This window comes from Oryx dammah, unplaced genomic scaffold (assembly GCF_014754425.2).
Source record: "Oryx dammah isolate SB20612 unplaced genomic scaffold, SCBI_Odam_1.1 HiC_scaffold_9, whole genome shotgun sequence".
In the NCBI taxonomy this organism is placed as follows: Eukaryota; Metazoa; Chordata; class Mammalia; order Artiodactyla; family Bovidae; genus Oryx; species Oryx dammah.
This window is the reverse complement of record NW_024070193.1, coordinates 49,658,834-49,676,628: the sequence shown is the minus strand read 5'-3', so window position 1 is coordinate 49,676,628 and position 17,795 is coordinate 49,658,834. Positions and strand designations below refer to the sequence as shown.

At 47.2% G+C, this 17,795-nt stretch overlaps 1 protein-coding gene across 1 annotated transcript in view; it reads left to right on the top strand.

Moving 5' to 3' along the window:
• Positions 1-4,305: 4,305 nt before the first annotated feature.
• The window catches only part of TRANK1 (tetratricopeptide repeat and ankyrin repeat containing 1), a 94,241-nt gene continuing 80,751 nt past the window's right edge, over positions 4,306-17,795 (top strand). The window contains exon 1 of the mRNA XM_040246238.1: positions 4,306-4,450. Within this exon, the coding sequence (XP_040102172.1) occupies positions 4,428-4,450 (23 nt within the window). The 5' untranslated portion in view covers positions 4,306-4,427. The remainder of the gene's footprint in view (positions 4,451-17,795) is intronic.

Here is a 17,795-nt window from a genome sequence, read left to right as displayed (position 1 = left end):
AGGGTGTAAGACTACGAAAGTCAAGATTTCTCTGCTGGTTCTTTTTTCCCTTAGGGAAAACAAATCTGTTTTAAAGTCATTTGAAATAATTTTTGTTTGGTGGTGCTACCCACTTGATATACATTAATTTGTTAGAGTATGGTTTCAATTTTAGAAACTACTTTTCAGAAATTAGGTTTAAATTTTCAATGATATTTAAGGTTCCTTTGGTTTCTAAGCCAAAACTATAAAACAAGGTATATTTAAAGAAGCCTAGGTTCCCTGTCTTTCCCCTCTACTCTGTTTCCCCTTATAGGTAATCTTTTGTCTTAGTTTTTTATTTTCCTTCCATTGTTTTGAAAATATAAGCACATGCACTAAAATATTGGCCTCTCCTTATGACTCTTCCCCACTTAGTGTTTTCTGCCCACTACCCCATAGTGTTTAATAGTGATCCTCCTGATGACTCGAAAGCATACATAGTTCTCTATGGTGTGAGTATATCATGGTTTATTCAGTTGTTCTCTGTTAATGCACATCTAGTTCCCTCATTTTTAATCCTGAACTGATAACCATCTGAGGAAAATCCATAATAAGGAGAACAAAACAAAAAGCAGAAACAGAAAAAGGAACTCAGGGAACAGAGCTTATGTAGAGAAAACAAAAGCTACCATATCTGCAGGGAAATTAGAAAAGGTATGTAATCATGGAAAAGAGAATGGGGACCACTAAAGGAATGCTTACAGAATAAGAAAGAGCTCTCGGAAAAATCAAAATGTGGTATCAGAAATTAAAAAAAAAACAAAAACCTCATTTAGAAAGATCAGAAGAACTCTCTCAGAGGTTAGAGAGAAAAAAAAAAAAAAACAGAAACCCCAGGAAGATGCAAAATAGGCGAGAAGTGGCTTGAAAATTAGGGGACTTTATGTTAGGGATCCGGAGAAGGCAATGGCATCCCACTCTGGTACTCTTGCCTGGAAAATCCCATGGATGGAGGAAACTGATAGGCTGCAGTCCATGGGGTCGCGAAGAGTCGGACACGACTGAGCAACTTCACTTTCACGCATTGGAGAAGGAAATGACAACCCACTCCAGTGTTCTTGCCTGGAGACTCCCAGGCTCGGTGGAGCCTGGTGGGCTGCCGTCTATGGGGTTGCACAGAGTTGGACATGACTGAAGTGACTTAGCAGCAGCAGCATGATAGGGATCAACCCTGGAAGTCCAATATTTGAATAATAGGGTTCCCAAAAAGAGAGAATAGGGAAAATGAAAAAGAAGAAATAACAAAATTATTTAAGATAATTTCCAAGAATCAAAGAGCCTGAAATACTGAAAGAACTTACTCAGTATTCAGTGGATGGATGAATAGGCCCACATCACAGAATATCAGTGTGCAATTTCAAAGCACTGGGATAAAAAGATTTTGGGTGTTTCATAAAATTAAAAGAAAAAGAGGTCACATAAATTGGGTAATTGTATGCTTTCAGAATTTCCAACAGCAATAGTGAGAGCTAGTGGTCATTAGAATAATAGCTTCAAAGTCCTGAAGGAAAATGATTTCCAACCTAGAATTCTATACCCAGCCAAATGATATTGAGAGTGAAGGTTTTCAGACAAGTACAATCTTAAAAAAAAATTATTTGATGATGAACAAAACTGGAAAAAAAAAAAAAGAAAAACAGGCACAACAACAAGAATGGAGCATTTTTCAGGACATGAACACAGCCATCAAAATGACTGACAGAGGTAAATGTGGTTTGTGGCCCCTGGGGGGATAAGTCAGGTGGAAGAGGGGACTGCTCTTTTAATTGTGAGAATGAATAATTTTGACAAAGACATAAAAATAGTAGGGAGAGAATAAACAATTTTTAAAAGGAAGGCAACTCTTGAGAACGAAGTTGATGTGACTGTTTTGAAGACTATGGTAAAAGAAACAGAAGTATGACAAAAAGATTCTGAGATGCTATAGAAACTGGTCAAAGCATCAAAATTTAGAGGCATCTTTTAAACTCTCTGCACTCACCAATCTCCTGGCTTGCCCTCCTTGTTACAAGAACTTGGCTAGGCCTTCTGGGAAAAAGTGATTCCTTGCAGTTGGCAAAAAAAAAAAAAAAAAAACCCACATCAGAGACAGAGAGACATGCTGGAAGAAGTTGCATGGGCCTTTCCTAACTGCAGAACTGGGAGATGTTGGGGAAACGAAGAAAGGATCTATCAAATTTCTTAAAAGTGAAAGGACCAATGATGTCTGGGAAATGGCAAACAGCTTCAATAATTTGGAGACTAACATTGTTTCCCAAATTTGCCCCATGTTTCAGTCACCAGGGGGCTTCCCTGGTGGCTCAGGAGTAAAGAATTTACTTGCAATGCAGGAGACTCAAATTCAATCCCTGGGTGGGGAAGATCCTCTGGAGAAGAAAATGGCAACCCATTCCAGTATGCTTGCCTGGGAAATCCCATGGATAGCCTGGCAGGCTACAGTCCATGTGGTTGCAAAAGAGTTGGACAGGACTTGGCGACTAAACCACCACCACCAGAGTCACCAGGTGAGCTTTTAAAAATCCCGGGCCCATATCATACCCCATACCAATTAAATCAGATTAAGTAGGAGAAGGGGCCAGACATCAGTAATTTCTTTTATTTTGCCCTCCACTCACCCCTCCCACGACAGGCCTGCAGGATCTTAGTTCTCCAACCCAGGCCCTCTGTAGTGAAAGTTCAGAGTCCTACCCACTGGACTGCCAGGGAACTCCCCGACATCAGTATTTTTGAAAGACCATCAGATGATTCCAGTGTGCAGTCAAGTCATGGAACCACTGGGGCAGAGTGTGTATGAGGAGGCTAAGCCTGGAAGAGTAGGGTAAAATTGTGAAGGTCTCAAGTGCCCAGCTACTAAAGGGCAACAGAGGTGCCATTGACAATTTTTGAACTGTATGTGATGTGATGCGGTGTCTGGGGAGATTAATGCGCAGAAGAAATGGGAGGAGGTGAGATTACAGAAACACAGAGAGCACTGGCTAGACTGACAGGCTACTTTTTGACTCAGAAGAAGTGCTGCAGAGAAGTACCACAGGCTGTGTGCGTTAGGCGTGCCCAGTTCAGTTCAGTCGCTCACTCGTGTCCGGCTCTTTGTGACCCCGTGACTTCAGCACGCCAGGCTTCCCTGTCCATCACCAATTCCCGGAGCCTACTCAAACTCATGTCCATCGCTTCGGTGATGCCATCCAGCCATCTCATCCTCTGGGCGTTTTCCAGTGAGTCAGTTCTTCGCATCAGGTGGCCAAAGCATTGGAGTTTCAGCTTCAGTATCAGTCCTTCCAATGAATATTCAGGACTGATTTCCTCCATGCAGTCTTAAGAGACTATCAACAGTCAAAGCATCAGTTCTTCCGGGCTCTGCTTTCTTTACAGTCCAACTCTCACATCCATAGCTGTGTCCATGGGTCACCAAATCTTCCTTGCCTCACTGAAAACTCTACTGTTCCTCTGGTTCAAGCCCCTCGGTTGTAGTGCTCCCTCAGAAGGGTGTGAGAATCACCAGGAGGCCCCAGTCGGCTCAAGGGTGGGCTGCAGGCTGCGATCTCTGATTGGGCCAAATCCCCAGCGTGGAGGAAAGGGATCCCAGTCCCCGAGAAGTTGAGGACCAAGCAGAGGCGATGGGTAGGAGGCTGTGCAGCTTGCCGCGCCAGGGAAATGCAGTCTGAGGTCGTCCGAACCGCCCCCCCAACTCCTTCGGGGACCACTGTCCTTCCAGGAGGCTCCTTTCTATTCCCTCCTGCAGTGAGAGGGTCACTCCTCCACCGACTCCTCCACCGGCGCCAAGACGTCGGGGGCCTTGCCGGCTTCTTTCCACCAGCACCCCCAGAATGGAAGGCCGAGCACACAGGAAGTACTCCATGTCCAAGATAAGACTCAACCGGGGCAGATAGGAAGTGGGAGCTGATGGGCACGAGGCGCATCTACCCGGGGCTTGTCCCCATCGTTTCTTTGTTGGAGGGGACGAGAGGTCCGGGGGCGGGGCTCAAGGCCATTGGCTGGCTATTTCCTGTGAGAAGTCACCGAGACCAAAACCTGTCGGAGGGGGGTGTGCGCGCGCCCGGTCCCTCGAGGTGCACGGCTCGAAGCACTCATTCCAAAGGTGGCCGAGAGCCACCCCATTGGAGCGCTCGTCCGCGAGATGGGAGACATCGAAACGCCTCTTTAAAACACACGGTGACAAACACCCCCTCCCACCCAGCGGCGACGGGCACGTGACAGTTTTCGGGCTCTCGCAACTACGTGGAAACTTGGAATAGGTCTGCGGCTGCATACAGCCGCGCGCCGGGGTCTCCGCGCCCCCGCCCCGCTCGTCGCAGCGGAGGGGGCCGAGCTACCGCGAGCAGGCGACCCCGCCCGCTGAGTCTGTCCCCGGGGAAGCGGCTCCCGAGGCGGCAGCGGCGGCACGGGCCATGTGGGACGCACGGGTAACTAGGTGCGTAGAGGCGCAGGATGTGCGGGGGGCGCCTCCGGCCTTCAGCCGTGCCTCTTCCCGGCGGGAGGGAGGCGGCCGCGCGCTGGGGCAGGCGGTCTCTGCGCTCATCTAGGTGCAGGCGCGGGCCTGTTGCGCGGGGTCCGGCGCTGGGTGGGGTGGGGGGGCGGCTCCGGGGTTCCCGGCGCCTGGGGAAGGGGCGCGCGTTGCGACAGGACTGCGGCGGCGCGCGGCCTGCCACGTCCCCACCCCGGCACCAAATCTGCGGCTCCGGGGCCCGCCTCCCGCCTCCTCGGGTAGACCCCAGGGGCCGCGAATGTTAAGACCAGCGGACGCGCCCGCGGGGCGCGCCTCGGACTGGCAGGCGCCCGGGCGCGGGGCGGGATTTGCCGGGAACTTAGGGGAGTGCTGGCCGCTTCCTGGCTGGAGGAGGTTGGCGAATCCAGCTCCGAGCAGGCCTCTTCCCCAGCCCGCCCGATCGTGAGCTGGGCTTGCCTCAGGCCCACCGTCCTCGGCCAGAAGAGTCGGGAGGAGGGGATAGCACTAAGGGCCCGGGGTTCAGAGGCGGAGTCCCCAAAACCCAGGCTTCTGCTTCCGAGCGTTTGCAAAAGCGGGCTCGGAGCCTGGAGCCTGGGAGATGCACTCCGCCCCCTCGCCGCACGCCTACTGGGACCCCGGAGCAGTAGCCACCTGGCTGAAACTGCCTTTCTTCAGCCGGATTCCCGGCTAGGGGCGATTCTAGGAGGCTGCAAGCTTTGGTTCATAGTAGGCAAAATTTATCGGGAGATGTACAATTTGAAAAAAAAAAATTTTTTTTTAAGAGGAGCGAGAAAGGGGTGGGCTCTGAGGTTTCTAGTCCCCAGTCCAGTTGTTGTTGACCTAATCAGTCCTTGCGTGGGAGGAAAGCAGGGAGCCCAGGGCCTTCAGCACCCAGGTTCTGCCCCTGCCTGGCGCTGAGCTTCCCAAGTGCCAGGCACCTTTCTGAGGCAAGACTGTTACCCGGATGGCTTGGTCTTTTGTGGATTATCCTGTTTTGTGCTTTATAGGAAGTACTACCCTGGAGGAGAGTCAGAAGTTTGTTTGAATTGTTTTGCAGTCATCTCTGTTTTGTACAATTGCAGGATGGATGCATGAGCTCTGAGTACCCTGTGCCAGCCTTTGTATCCTCCACAGGAGATGGAGGTGGGGATGGGTGTGGGGGCATCTGTCCCCAGGGTCAGATCCCACTGCTTCCAGCTTCTTTCTGTCTTTTCCTGACCAAGATCCACAATAGAGACCCGCACTCAGACACATACATATATCAGTATAAAACTGCAAGAAGAGCGCTAAGTCGATTTACTCATGTGGGATTCTCTGTGAACCTATGGACTGTAGCCTGCCAGGGTCCTCCGACCATGGGATTTTCCAGGCAAGAATACTGGCTGGAGTAGGTTGCCATGCCCTTCTCCAGGGGATTTTCTCCACTCAGGGATCCAGCGGAGTCTCTTATTTTCTTTACCACTAGTGCCATCTGGGAAGCCCCCAAGAAGAGCCTCACAGGATATTTACACTCTATGGAGTGAGGACAGTGATATTATTTATTCTATTCCATATTCGGTTTTTTTTTTTTTAAACCTAGTCATAATCCGTTAACTTGGTTTGATCACTGACTAATCAGTCCGCGGTGGCAAGTGCAAGCTTTCTTTGGGGCACCCTCAGAGAGGTGGAGGAGAGTATCCATATTTCCCTGGGAACTAACTCTGGAAGTGATGAATGGGTTTAGGAGACATGATGGAAGCTGAGATTCAAACTTGAGTAAGGAGAGTACTAAAGGTTGTGGCTGCAAAGGCAGGCTGAAGGATGCTTCTGGTTCCTCTGGTTCCATCTGTCTGGACCCACCAGGCTGCCTGCTTGCCAGGAGCCCAGTGAATGGGTGGGGCCTCCTGTGAGTGCTGGGGAGGTAGCAGAGTAATGGCTTCTTGCCATTGTCTTTTTTTTTTTTTTTGAGTAAGCAGGAAGGAGAATGCTGAAAGGCTGCCAGGAGCTCTGGATTCATACATTCCAAAGGGGACTCTTTTAAGTCTCTGCACAGAATTTCACAGCGGGGTCAGCAGCAGGGCAGTGAACATTTTATAGATGAAGAAGCTGAGGCTCATCACCTGGTAGTCATTACAGCTAATTAGTAGATCTGGCCTTAGACACCCAGTCTTTCAGGGACAGAAGAGACTTGATGGAATTCTTCAACGTCTCTTTGTTGATCGGTTCTTTTTTCCTACACTTGCTACCAAAGGCCCATTGCTATGCTGTGTACCCTCTTAGTATTTTATTTTTGCTTCTTGGGATGAAGATTCTGTTAGCGGGCAAAATAGAGCATGCGAGCCTCTGTCTAGGTGGGAAAGGTAAGTGACCCTGAGGATGCTCTTAAAAACCGAAGTGGGGTTGGGTTGTGGGCCTCTGGTCATTTTCATGGGTGTGGTAGTGCTTACTTGGCCTCCAAGAACAATTTCATTGCCTTTCCAGACAGAAAAGTGGAGCTGACCGATTGGCACCCTGCCTCTGGATTTCCAGTCACTGACACAGCTGACCGTGTCTCATGACTTTTGTAACAAGTTTCCTTGAAGTGTATCTTAAGTTTCTTAAGGCCCAGAAATCTTTGTTTGGACGAATCTTTATAAGAAGGAAGAACTAGGGGGAAATGGACAGTCTCTTTAGCAAAGATGACTCTATGTTACCACTGAGATCTATGATGGGACAGTGGAAAGGGTGGAGAGAACATTTGGTTTTAAACTTTATTTTTTTAATTTTTGGCTTCACCGTGCCACTTGCAGGGTCTTAGCTCCCTGACCAGGAAATGAACCCGCACCCTCAGCAGTGAAAGCATATAGAGTCCTAACCACTGGTCCACTGGGGAACTACACACTGCTGTATTTAAAATGGATAACCAACAAGGACAAGGAACTCTGCTCAATGTTATGTGGCAGCCTGGATGGGAGGGGAGTTTGGGGGAGAATCGATGTGGATCACTGAGTCCCTTTGCTGTTCACCTGAAACTGTTCCAACACTGTTCATTGGCTATATCTCAATACAAAATTTAAAAAAGGCAAAATAAGAAAGTGTAAAAAAAAGGTATTGAAGCAGATAAACAGACATCTTTCAAACCCCAAAATGTCACAGTGCCCAAACCAAGATCAGTATTCTTCCGTTTGATCACTAAGGTTGTCCATTTTGCTTGATCAGACATTTTTCTTTGTCTCAGATTTCCTAAGTAAGCATTGCTTTGTTTCCTTGATTTTGTGGAAAATCTGCAAGTGTGACTGAGCCTTACCTGTAACCCCCGACCCAGTTTACCTGAATCAATTCCGTCTTTTGCCTGGGCGTTGATCATCAGCCTCAGTGCCACCTGCATCCCCATAGCACATTGTCTTGGCTTCTTTGAGCCTGGTGAGCTGGTAGGACCTCCTGTGTGTTGGTTGGAGACAAGCCGAGTCTGGATTTAGCTATTTCTGCTTGAAGTTCTGATGACATCTAGATTGAGATGTTTTTATCTTGTAAGTGCTGAGTCCTCCTGTCAATGAAAAGAAAGACTGCTAACCTTAGAAAACAGTGATGACCTTTTGAAGGTGCAGGGGTAGAAAAGTGTTCCCTTCTTTCCTTTTATGTTCTTTGGCTGGCTCTATTCATTAAATTGACACAAGGGATTAACAGGAGAAAAGCAAATTTAATTTCCTGCATATGGGTGCGCCATAAAAATATGAAACTCAAAGAAGTCTAGCTGATACAGGAAGCTTTTATGCCTTTTAGGCAAAGAAACAACGAGCACTGACAAAGGGGCTTGGGCTTGGGGTAATAAACTGGTGAAAAAATAACAAGGTTTGTTTACACAACTCTCTCGCCCTAAATTCCCTATCTCTGCTGATAAGGATGCCTCCTACCCTTCTGGTACAGAGAGGGTGCCTTTCCCATGGGAAATTTTATTTTTTGCTTTCAGAGGGGGAAGGAGGGTCAGAGTGTCCTTTTCGCACCAGCTGTTTCTCAAATACCTTTGATACAAAATAATAATCACTATGCCAGAGTGACACATTATAGGGTAGTATGTTCAGAGGAAACCAGGCCATTTGGGGAGAAGCTGCACAACAGAAAATAGAGAATTACCACACACTACTGAGTAGTTTGATTTACTGTGAAAAATACTTGGATCACAAGTGTCAACTGGGGTGAGCTTCATGTCCAGCTGCGGTCCCCAGGGTTCTCGCCTATGGTCACCCTTGGATCACCTCATCCATTGTCCATCAGGGTCCACTCTACCTTGAGGCTCAAAAATTGGTAACTTCGAAGGCTCACTGGCTTCTGGAATCTGAACTCACCGTCCAGGTACTAAGGGTCTCCGTAATATGGACTCAGATTTTGTCTCTAATATACCCTTTATTCTCCCGTCAGCGTCTTACCTGGTCTCACCTCTTTTAGCTTTTTCACTTTCCAAGGCAATTGTGCTGCTCACATACCCGAGGGCCAGTATACCTCATATACTGGCCGATGGAGGATTTCAGCATGTGAGACCTAGGCACTGCTAACGGGGGCAGAACAGAGTCGGTGCCAGGCAGCCCAGGGAGAAAGGGTGAGTGGGCATGCAGACAAGCCTTCCAGATGGGTTCCAAGCTCCTGAATCCTCCGTCCCTGGACGAAGTCTGGGAGGTAAGCTTTGTGCTACGCCCAGATGGATGGAGGGCACTTCCAGCAGGCTGGATTGAGGGGCGCCGGAGAAGAGAGGGTCATTCCAGGTAAAGGGGGCAGCGTGTTATGAAGAATAATGACGAGCACCATTTCCTTATATACAAACACCCCACGAGGACGTGTGTAGAGATTCTTCTAGGTGAGTGTAGCCGCTGGTTCACCCCACCTGGAATGGTCCTCTTGGACTGGGCATGCGCAGAAGGCCATGAGGAAGGAGGTGGGCAAATGTCTTTTTTAACAACTCCCAAATAAATAAGTTTTAGAGATCTAGTTAATGCACAGCATAATAATAATAGCCAACAACATTGTATTATAAACCGCAATGTTGCCAGGAGACTAGTCTTAATTTTTCCCATTACAAAAAAGAAATTATACTTGTCTGTCATCATAGAGGTATTAGCTAATGCTATGGTGGCAAGCATATTGAAACAGATAAATATAAAATCAACACCTTGGGGACTTCCCTGGTGGTCCGGTGGTTGGGACTCTGGCTTCCAATGCAGGGGACGTGGGTTTGATCCTTGGTTGGGGAGGTAAGATTCCCACATGCAGTGAGGCTAGGCCAAAAGAGTAAAAAATCTTAAAAAAAAAAAATCAACACGCTGCACACCTTAAACTTACAAAAGGTCATACATCAATTATATTTAAACAATATTGTTTTATAAAAAGAAAAAAGAAAAATGGTGAGCAAAAAGTCTTGTATGCTAAACCATTATAATATGCTACCTTGTATGCTACCAATACGGGCTTCCCAGGGGGCTCAGTGAGTAAAGAATCTACCTGCAGTGCTGGAGATGCAGGAGACGCGAGTTCGATCCCTTTGTTGGGAAGATCCCTTGGAGGAGGGGATGGTAACCCAGTCCAGTATTCTTGCCTGGGGAATCCCAAGGACAGAGGAGCCTGGCAAGCCACAGTCCGTAGGGTCGCAAAGAGCTGGACACGACTGAAACGACTTAGCCCTCATGCATGCTACCATTAGTTGAGTCTGGCTCTATGTTAAATACATTTCATGTATTATTTATTCCTCAGAGAAATACTGTAAGCAATCCCCATTTTACAGGTCTCTCTGCCCTTGAATGTGAGCTTCATGAGGGCAGCAGAGATTTGGGTCATTCTTGATGCACATGTCCTGGCATCTAGCAGAAGGCCTGGCACACAGAAGGTCCTCAATACTTGCTGACTGGCTGAGGAAAGAGGAAGTCCAGTCATAGAGGTGACTCTGACCCTGTTTAGCATTAAGGAAACTGAAGGCGAGGGTTAGGGAATTGGCTGCCTGACCCCAGGCCTGGAATAGGCGCAGTGGCACTAGATCCCAGGTTTGTGGACTTGGCCTTTTGCAAGGAGGAGGCACGCTTGTCCTCCCTGTGGGGCTGGCCCCAGCCTTGTGACTGCAAAGGTGTGTGACAGGGAAGGGGCCAGATGAATTTGGGATCATGTGGTTACAACAGGGAGAAGGCTGAAAAGGAAAGTTGAAGGATGTGTGTGTGTTTAAACAGCTTTGTATTTTATTTAGAAGGCTGGGAAAGTGGATGGCTGTCTTTTCAGCCTGGCCAAAGTTCACATTTTTTTCAAGACCAAGTGCAAAGCCCTGTGTTTGAGAAAACTGTCAGCTGGTACCAGAACTTCAGAGGGACTCAGATCTCCCCAGCATTGCTAAGGTACCTCCCTTTGAGGAGGTGCCTTTCAGGGACCCTGTCTGGGCGAGACTCTTATTTAGGGGAGCTCCTGGGCACCTCTGGACCCTTCCCAGGCCCCAGTGGATGCTGTTTCAGGCTCTCCACTGGGTTTGTCTTGCCTTTCAGACATGGGGAAGAAAAACTGCTGTGGTCTTAGGGGTGGGAGGAGGAACAGAGGCCATTAATCTTCATCTAAAATATTACAGGGTCTTCTCAGATGGCTCAGAGGTAAAGAATCCACCTACCACGGAGGAGATGTGGGTTTGATCCTTGGGTCGGGAAATTCCACAGACAAGAGTAGCCTGGAGGGCGACAGTCCAGGGGGTTGCAAAAATTGGACACAACTTAGTAAATGAAGAGCAGCAGCAGCAAAATATTACAGAGGGGCCTGGGAAGGGATGAGGAGCCGAGCCCGCTTGGGCTGCTGTTATCCAACTCGAGTTCTGCGCTAGGTGAGAAAGCACCTTTGTCCTAGGGCTGTCATGGGGTGGAGGTGGGGCTGTGCCCTCCTTGGGGCTGCTCCCACTTCACAACCATCTATAGCTCCCAGGTGCTCTGAGGGAGAGTGGGGAGCCTAAATACAGGGTCTGCAGCAGTAGTTGGGCTGCCTGGATTTAGCACAGGTACTGAGTCAAGACCTCTGAGCAGCCTGTGTGTGCCCCTCTGGAATGTCCTCTTTGTCTACAGGCAGAGTCTGGAATGCCAACTTTTCAGAGTCACTGTTTTGGGCGTTTGATTTTCATTTTCAGGGCCACCCTTTCTGTTTGCCCCAGTCCCCCGACCCTTTCTTCACTTCACCTCTCAGGGTGTTGTGAACACAGATTTTGGTATCATACTTAGGTTTGTGCCTTGTTTAGAGAAGTCCCTTTTCTTTGATTAAACCTGTTTCCGGATCCGTAAAACTGAGATCATAATTATACCTCCCTCACTGGCACTGTTAGGAACAATTTGATGATAAAATGCCTGAGAAGGGCTTAGCACAGGGCCTGGCATGTAGTAAGTGCATGGTGAATTTTACCTGTTATCATGCAGCTACCTAGGACTACTCTCATTCCAATAGTACAGTGCAAACAGGCCAGTCTGTGGCACACACAGGAGAAATTGTGCCCACCTCTGGCCACCACGGGGAGGGGGGTGATCTCCTTATGGCCTTCCTCTTTGGGGGTCAAGTGATCAAGACTCCACTTCTGAGCCAGGAGTTGAGATGTATCCTTCTCGGCCCTTCAGCAGTATTTCTTGAGCATCTTCCAGGGCCCTGGTGGTTTTAGAGACTTGGAACATTTGCCTTTCAGGGTCCAAACCACCTGCACACTATCCAAGACTAAAATGTGCCCGAAAGCTCTTAGCTTGTCCTTCCTTAGAGAATGAACTTCTTTAATCTGAGTTTACATTCTTTCTTGTCTTTTTTGTTTGTTTGTTTTTTGGAGTTAAAAGATTCCGTCTCTTGTGAAATTATGCAGACAGCAGATGTTACACATTTATTTATTTTTTAAAATGGTACACTTAAAAAAAAATTCTGATTTGGCAAATCAAGGAGTTGGCCACCTTATTTAGGCTCCCTTTGATTTCTTTCGTGTGTGTGCAAATGTTACTGTTTGTAAAAAAAAAAATCTAGGAGTCACTGATTTATAAGATTATTCTTTGCTGTTAGCATTTGTCAATCCCTGGCACTGTCATATCACAGGTGACATGTGGCCCTGTTTGCTGACTTTTGGATTTTCAACAGGTGCTTATAAATCTGGGTCGACATCTTTCTCCTTGGTTTTCCCCAATAACCAGCAGCTTTGGCAGTATGATCTTGGTTGTTTTTGATTTGTAATTTATGTGGCTGGCTTTTCTTAACATTTGTGTCCAAAGGAACCACTGTTGTAAAATTTAGTTTGTGCCTTAAGAGTTCAGTCTACAGGGGAGAGCAGAAAAACGGTGTCTAGCATGGAGCTTTTGAGACCTAGCACAGGGCCTGAAATACTGGGACTAGGGGGGAAATATATTTAATATGTTGAAACTGGTTCGGTCCTAACTCAGGGCCCTAAGCGGTTTTAAAAGCTACACATACAGGGCCTGGGCAGAAATGTTCACAACAGCAGCGTTGACTTTAGCTGGGGTGAGCACGGCAGGTGACAGGTTTGCTGGGGTTCAGAGTGTCCGTGGGGGACGAGGACCACAGGTCTGAAAGTCCTTTGGAACTTATATGGAAATTGTGCTTGAGAGGAGGTGGGGGTGGGGCCTCAAGACCCTGGAGGGCTTTTGTAACCTGGGCACAGCCTGTGATCTGATGGATCCAGGGATGTCTCACTGACGGTGATAAAGAAGTTGAGCAGGAGCTGGGTGACTCTGAGGTGTGTGTGTGCGTGCTCAGTCACTCAGTCGTGTCCAACTCTTTTGCGACCCCATGGGGTGTAGCCCGCTAGGCTCCTCTGTCCATGGGATTTCCCAGGCAAGAGTACTGGAATGGGTTGCCACTGCCTTCTCCAGGGGATCTTTCTGACCCAGGGATTGAACCTCGTTCTGCGTCTCCTGCATCAGCAAGTGGATTCTTTAGCACTGCTCCACCCGGGAAGCCCCTTAGTCTGGGGCAGGGAGAGCTAATAACAAAGATGGGGAGGATGCGTCCAGAGGGTATGTGTGAACCCAGCTTGGGGATGGCTCTTCTGGGGCCTGCATGCCTCTTAGGGGAGACAGAGCTGAGGGTGAGGTGGGGAACAGGTGACTTGCATTGGGCTGCTGTAGGGCATTTTGAGTGTTCATGCTTGGATGCACAAATTCATTCTGGCTCAAATCTTTGTTATGCAAACTGGGAATGGCACACAGGACTCATCTGGGGTTGAATGTGTGGCCACCTAGAAAGAATGATGCAGAAAGGATTCTGAAGCCTCATCAGGCCATGCAGGAAGGAATACTGTGATTAGAGGGTTGGGTGGGGGGGTGGGGGGAGGCAGAACCCCTGATAGGGACCTCTGTCTAATGTGAAGTTGTAGAGAGGGGTGAAATAGGCAAGTCCTCTTACTTCCTTCATTTCTAGTCAATGAAAGAAAAATTGCCAAGGACTTGGGCAAAAGGTGGAAGATTCTGGAAGGCTGCTACTGTCTTTGGCAACCAGGGAAGGGGCAAGGAGCTTGTGGGCCTCAGAGGCAGGGAAATGTGGGGTTGTAGGGCCCCAGAAGGCCCTCCTTCTGCCCCTCCTTTCTCTGGGTAAAGGTACCTTCATCTCTCACCGAGAGGATTTTCTTCTCAGGGTTGGGGTGAGGGGTAAGGCTGTGCTCCCCTGGAGCTGCCTACCTGAGCAGGGAACCTTTCCCAAAGTTCCAGTCCAAAACCCCTGGGGAAGGGGACTCTCGGGCCTGCAGGTCTGGCACCCAGAGCCCACGCGAGATCCTGGAGCCCACTGCATGCACTTTGGCCTTCTATTCAAAGGAACAATTGCAGGAGAGAAGGATTTGGATCCATTTTCATACTTGACAGCACTGACCCCTTGCACTCTTCATTCAAGGCCTTGAATCACAGATTTTTCTCAGCTGCTTAACTGACTGGTAACTTCAGAGAACCCCTGTGAAAACAGACAGATCTTAGGGCTATGGTCTTTTCCTCCCTCCCCTCAGAGATATGTTTTTTTTTTTTCTTTTAATTCTTATTGGCGTGTAGTTGATGCACAATATTGTTAGTTTTCGGTGTACAGCATAGTGAATCAGTTATACACATACACGTTTTTTAGTCTTTTCCCATATCGGTCATTAGAGTGTGTTGAGTCGAGTTCCCTGTGCTATACAGAAGGTCATTATTTATCTGTTTTATGTGCATGTGCGTGCTCAGTCACTTCAGTCGTGTCCAACTCTTTGTGGACCCTGTGGACTGCAGCCCGCCAGGCTCCTCTGTCCATGGGATGCTCCAGGCAAGAATACTGGAGTGGGTTGCTGTGCCCTCCTCCAGGGGATCTTCCCGACCCAGAGATCAAACCCAGGCCTCCTACATCTCCTGCATTGCAGGTGGATTCTTGATCCATAAGCCACTGGGGAAGCCCCATTTTAAGTATCAGTTCAGTTCAGTCGCTCAGTCGTGTCCAACTCTTTGTGACCCCATGAATCGCAGCACGCCAGGCCTCCCTGTCCATCACCAACTCCCGGAGTTCACTCAGACTTGCATCCATCGAGTCAGTGATGCCATCCAGCCATCTCATCCTGGGTCGTCCCCTTCTCCTCCTGCCCCCAATCCCTCCCAGCATCAGAGTCTTTTCCAATGAGTCAACTCTTCACATGAGGTGGCCAAAGTACTGGAGTTTCAGCTTTAGCATCATTCCTTCCAAAGAAATCCCAGGGCTGATCTCCTTCAGAATGGACTGGTTGGATCTCCTTGCAGTCCAAGGGGCTCTCAAGAGTCTTCTCCAACACCACAGTTCAAAAGCATCAATTCTTTGGCGCTCAGCCTTCTTCACAGTCCAACTCTCACATCCATACATGACCACAGGAAAAACCATAGCCTTGACTAGACGGACCTTAGTCGGCCAAGTAATGTCTCTGCTTTTCAATATGCTCTCTAGGTTGGTCATAACTTTTCTTCAAAGGAGTAAGTGTCTTTTAATTTCATGGCTGCAGTCACCATCTGCAGTGATTGTGGAACCCCAAAAAATAAAGTCTGACACTGTTTCCACTGTTTCCCCATCTATTTCCCGTGAAGTGATGGGACCGGATGCCATGATCTTCGTTTTCTGAATGTTGAGCTTTAAGCCAACTTTTTCACTCTCCACTTACATTTTCATCAAGAGGCTTTTTAGTTCCTCTTCACTTTCTGCCATAAGGGTGGTGTCATCTGCGTATCTGAGGTTATTGATATTTCTCCCGGAAATCTTGATTCCAGCTTGTGCTTCTTCTAGCCCAGCGTTTCTCATGATGTACTCTGCATAGAAGTTAAATAAGCAGGGTGACAGTATACAGCCTTGACGTACTCATTTCCCGATTTGGAACCAGTCTGTTGTTCCATGTCCAGTTCTAACTGTTGCTTCCTGACCTGCATACAGGTTTCTCAAGAAGCAGGTCAGGTGGTCTGGTATTACCATCTCTTTCAGAATTTTCCACAGTTTATTGTGATCCACACAGTCAAAGGCTTTGGCATAGTTAGTAAAGCAGAAATAGATGTTTTTCTGGAACTCTCTTGCTTTTTCCATGATCCAGCAGATGTTGGCAATTTGATCTCTGGTTCCTCTGCCTTTTCTAAAACCAGCTTGAACATCTGGAAGTTTGCGGTTGATGTATTGCTGAAGCCTGGCTTGGAGAATTTTGAGCATTACTTTACTAGCGTGTGAGATGAGTGCAATTGTGTAGTAGTTTGAGCATTCTTTGGTATTGCCTTTCTTCGGGATTGGAATGAAAACTGACCTTTTCCGGTCACTGCTATTTTATGTATAGTAGTCTGTATATGTTAATCCCAATCTCCCAATTTATCCCTCTTCCTCCTTACCCCCCTGGTAACCGTAAGATCATTTTCTACATCTGTAACTCTGTTTCTGTTTTGTAAATAATTTGTACCTTTTTAAAAATTCCACATGTAAGCGACACCATACAATATTTGTGCTTCTATGTCTGACTTACTTCACTCTGTATAACCTCAGGGCTGTGTTTTTTAACAAAATATTTTCTCTTTGCTGGGTAAACAAAGCAAAGGTTCTGTAAATGTTACAACGATCACACAGAAATAATGGAGATCGCCATGGTCTGTACCACTAACCTGAACCTTCCTGGATTTCAGGCAACAGTGGGTTCTAGTCCTGGCTTCCCTGCCCACCCACAGGTGCTGTAGACCAGGATGCTGGGTGGAGGCAGGAATCAGCCTGGATCTCACCCCTGGTACTCACCCCGGTGTGACCGTGGCCAGGCCCCCCAAACCTCTGAGCCTAGGGAGATTTGGCTTAGAGCATTTCCCTTGCTCTGAAAATTTTAGCCCAACCATCTCACTTTCTGAAATCCTTTCTATTTTAGTAATTCTGAGAACATATTCAGAGCGGTATTGTATTACGTTCCTAGGTCTGCAGTAAGAAATTGTATGACCACAAACTGGGTAATTTAACAGAAAGCTATTCTCCCATGGTTCAGGAGCATTCTCCCCATTTTTTCTAGATTTCCCCAGAGATCTCCACTTATTCCTCTCTTAGGTGTCTCTCTAGTGTCTTCTCCCAATAGATCAAATCAAATATATACACGTACACTAACCTGTCCTCAGACTCTCCAAGTTGTTCTACAAATTGTTCTCCAACTGGCTTTATTCACCTTTGTTGCATATTTTGACATCTCTTCCTTTGGATCTGCCCTATTTATTCTTGACGATGATAGTGTTCTATTCTGAGTGGTACATTCTTTATATAAATGTCTCCACCTGTTGGGCTCTTGGATTTGTATCCTTTTCGCTTTGACAGACAATGAAGCAATTAATATCCTCATGTCCTTGAATGAAATATGTCTGTAGAATAAATTCCGAGCAGCTGTGTGAAAAGCTTGTGTATTTCTGTAGAGAGAAGCTGTACCACTTAAGTCTTGTCATCAGCTGTGTGTGAGTGATTCTCCATCCATAATCTTGCTGCATAGGGTGTTATTAAACTACTTTCTGGGGTTTTTGATGTACAGAAGTTTTAAACGTTGAATGAATGAATTCATGGCTATCACTGTGTGGTTTCTGCTTTTGGTATCATTAGAATGGCCTTCTCAAATGTGAAGATTACTTACAATTTTTTATTGCATTAAAGCGTCTTCAAATTTACGTAATTTGAGAATCAAAAATACAGAAAGGTTACAATGAAAAGGTGGATTAGGTCTCCCTCCTCCACTGTACCCCAATAAAGGTAATTTTATTTCTCATGCATCCTTCCAGAATTTCTTTATTCATACATAAGCAAATGCAAATATATATATTCTTATTTAGCTCTCCCCTCTGTCTTTTAAAATTTTGCACAAAATGGAGTGTAATGTATACACTAT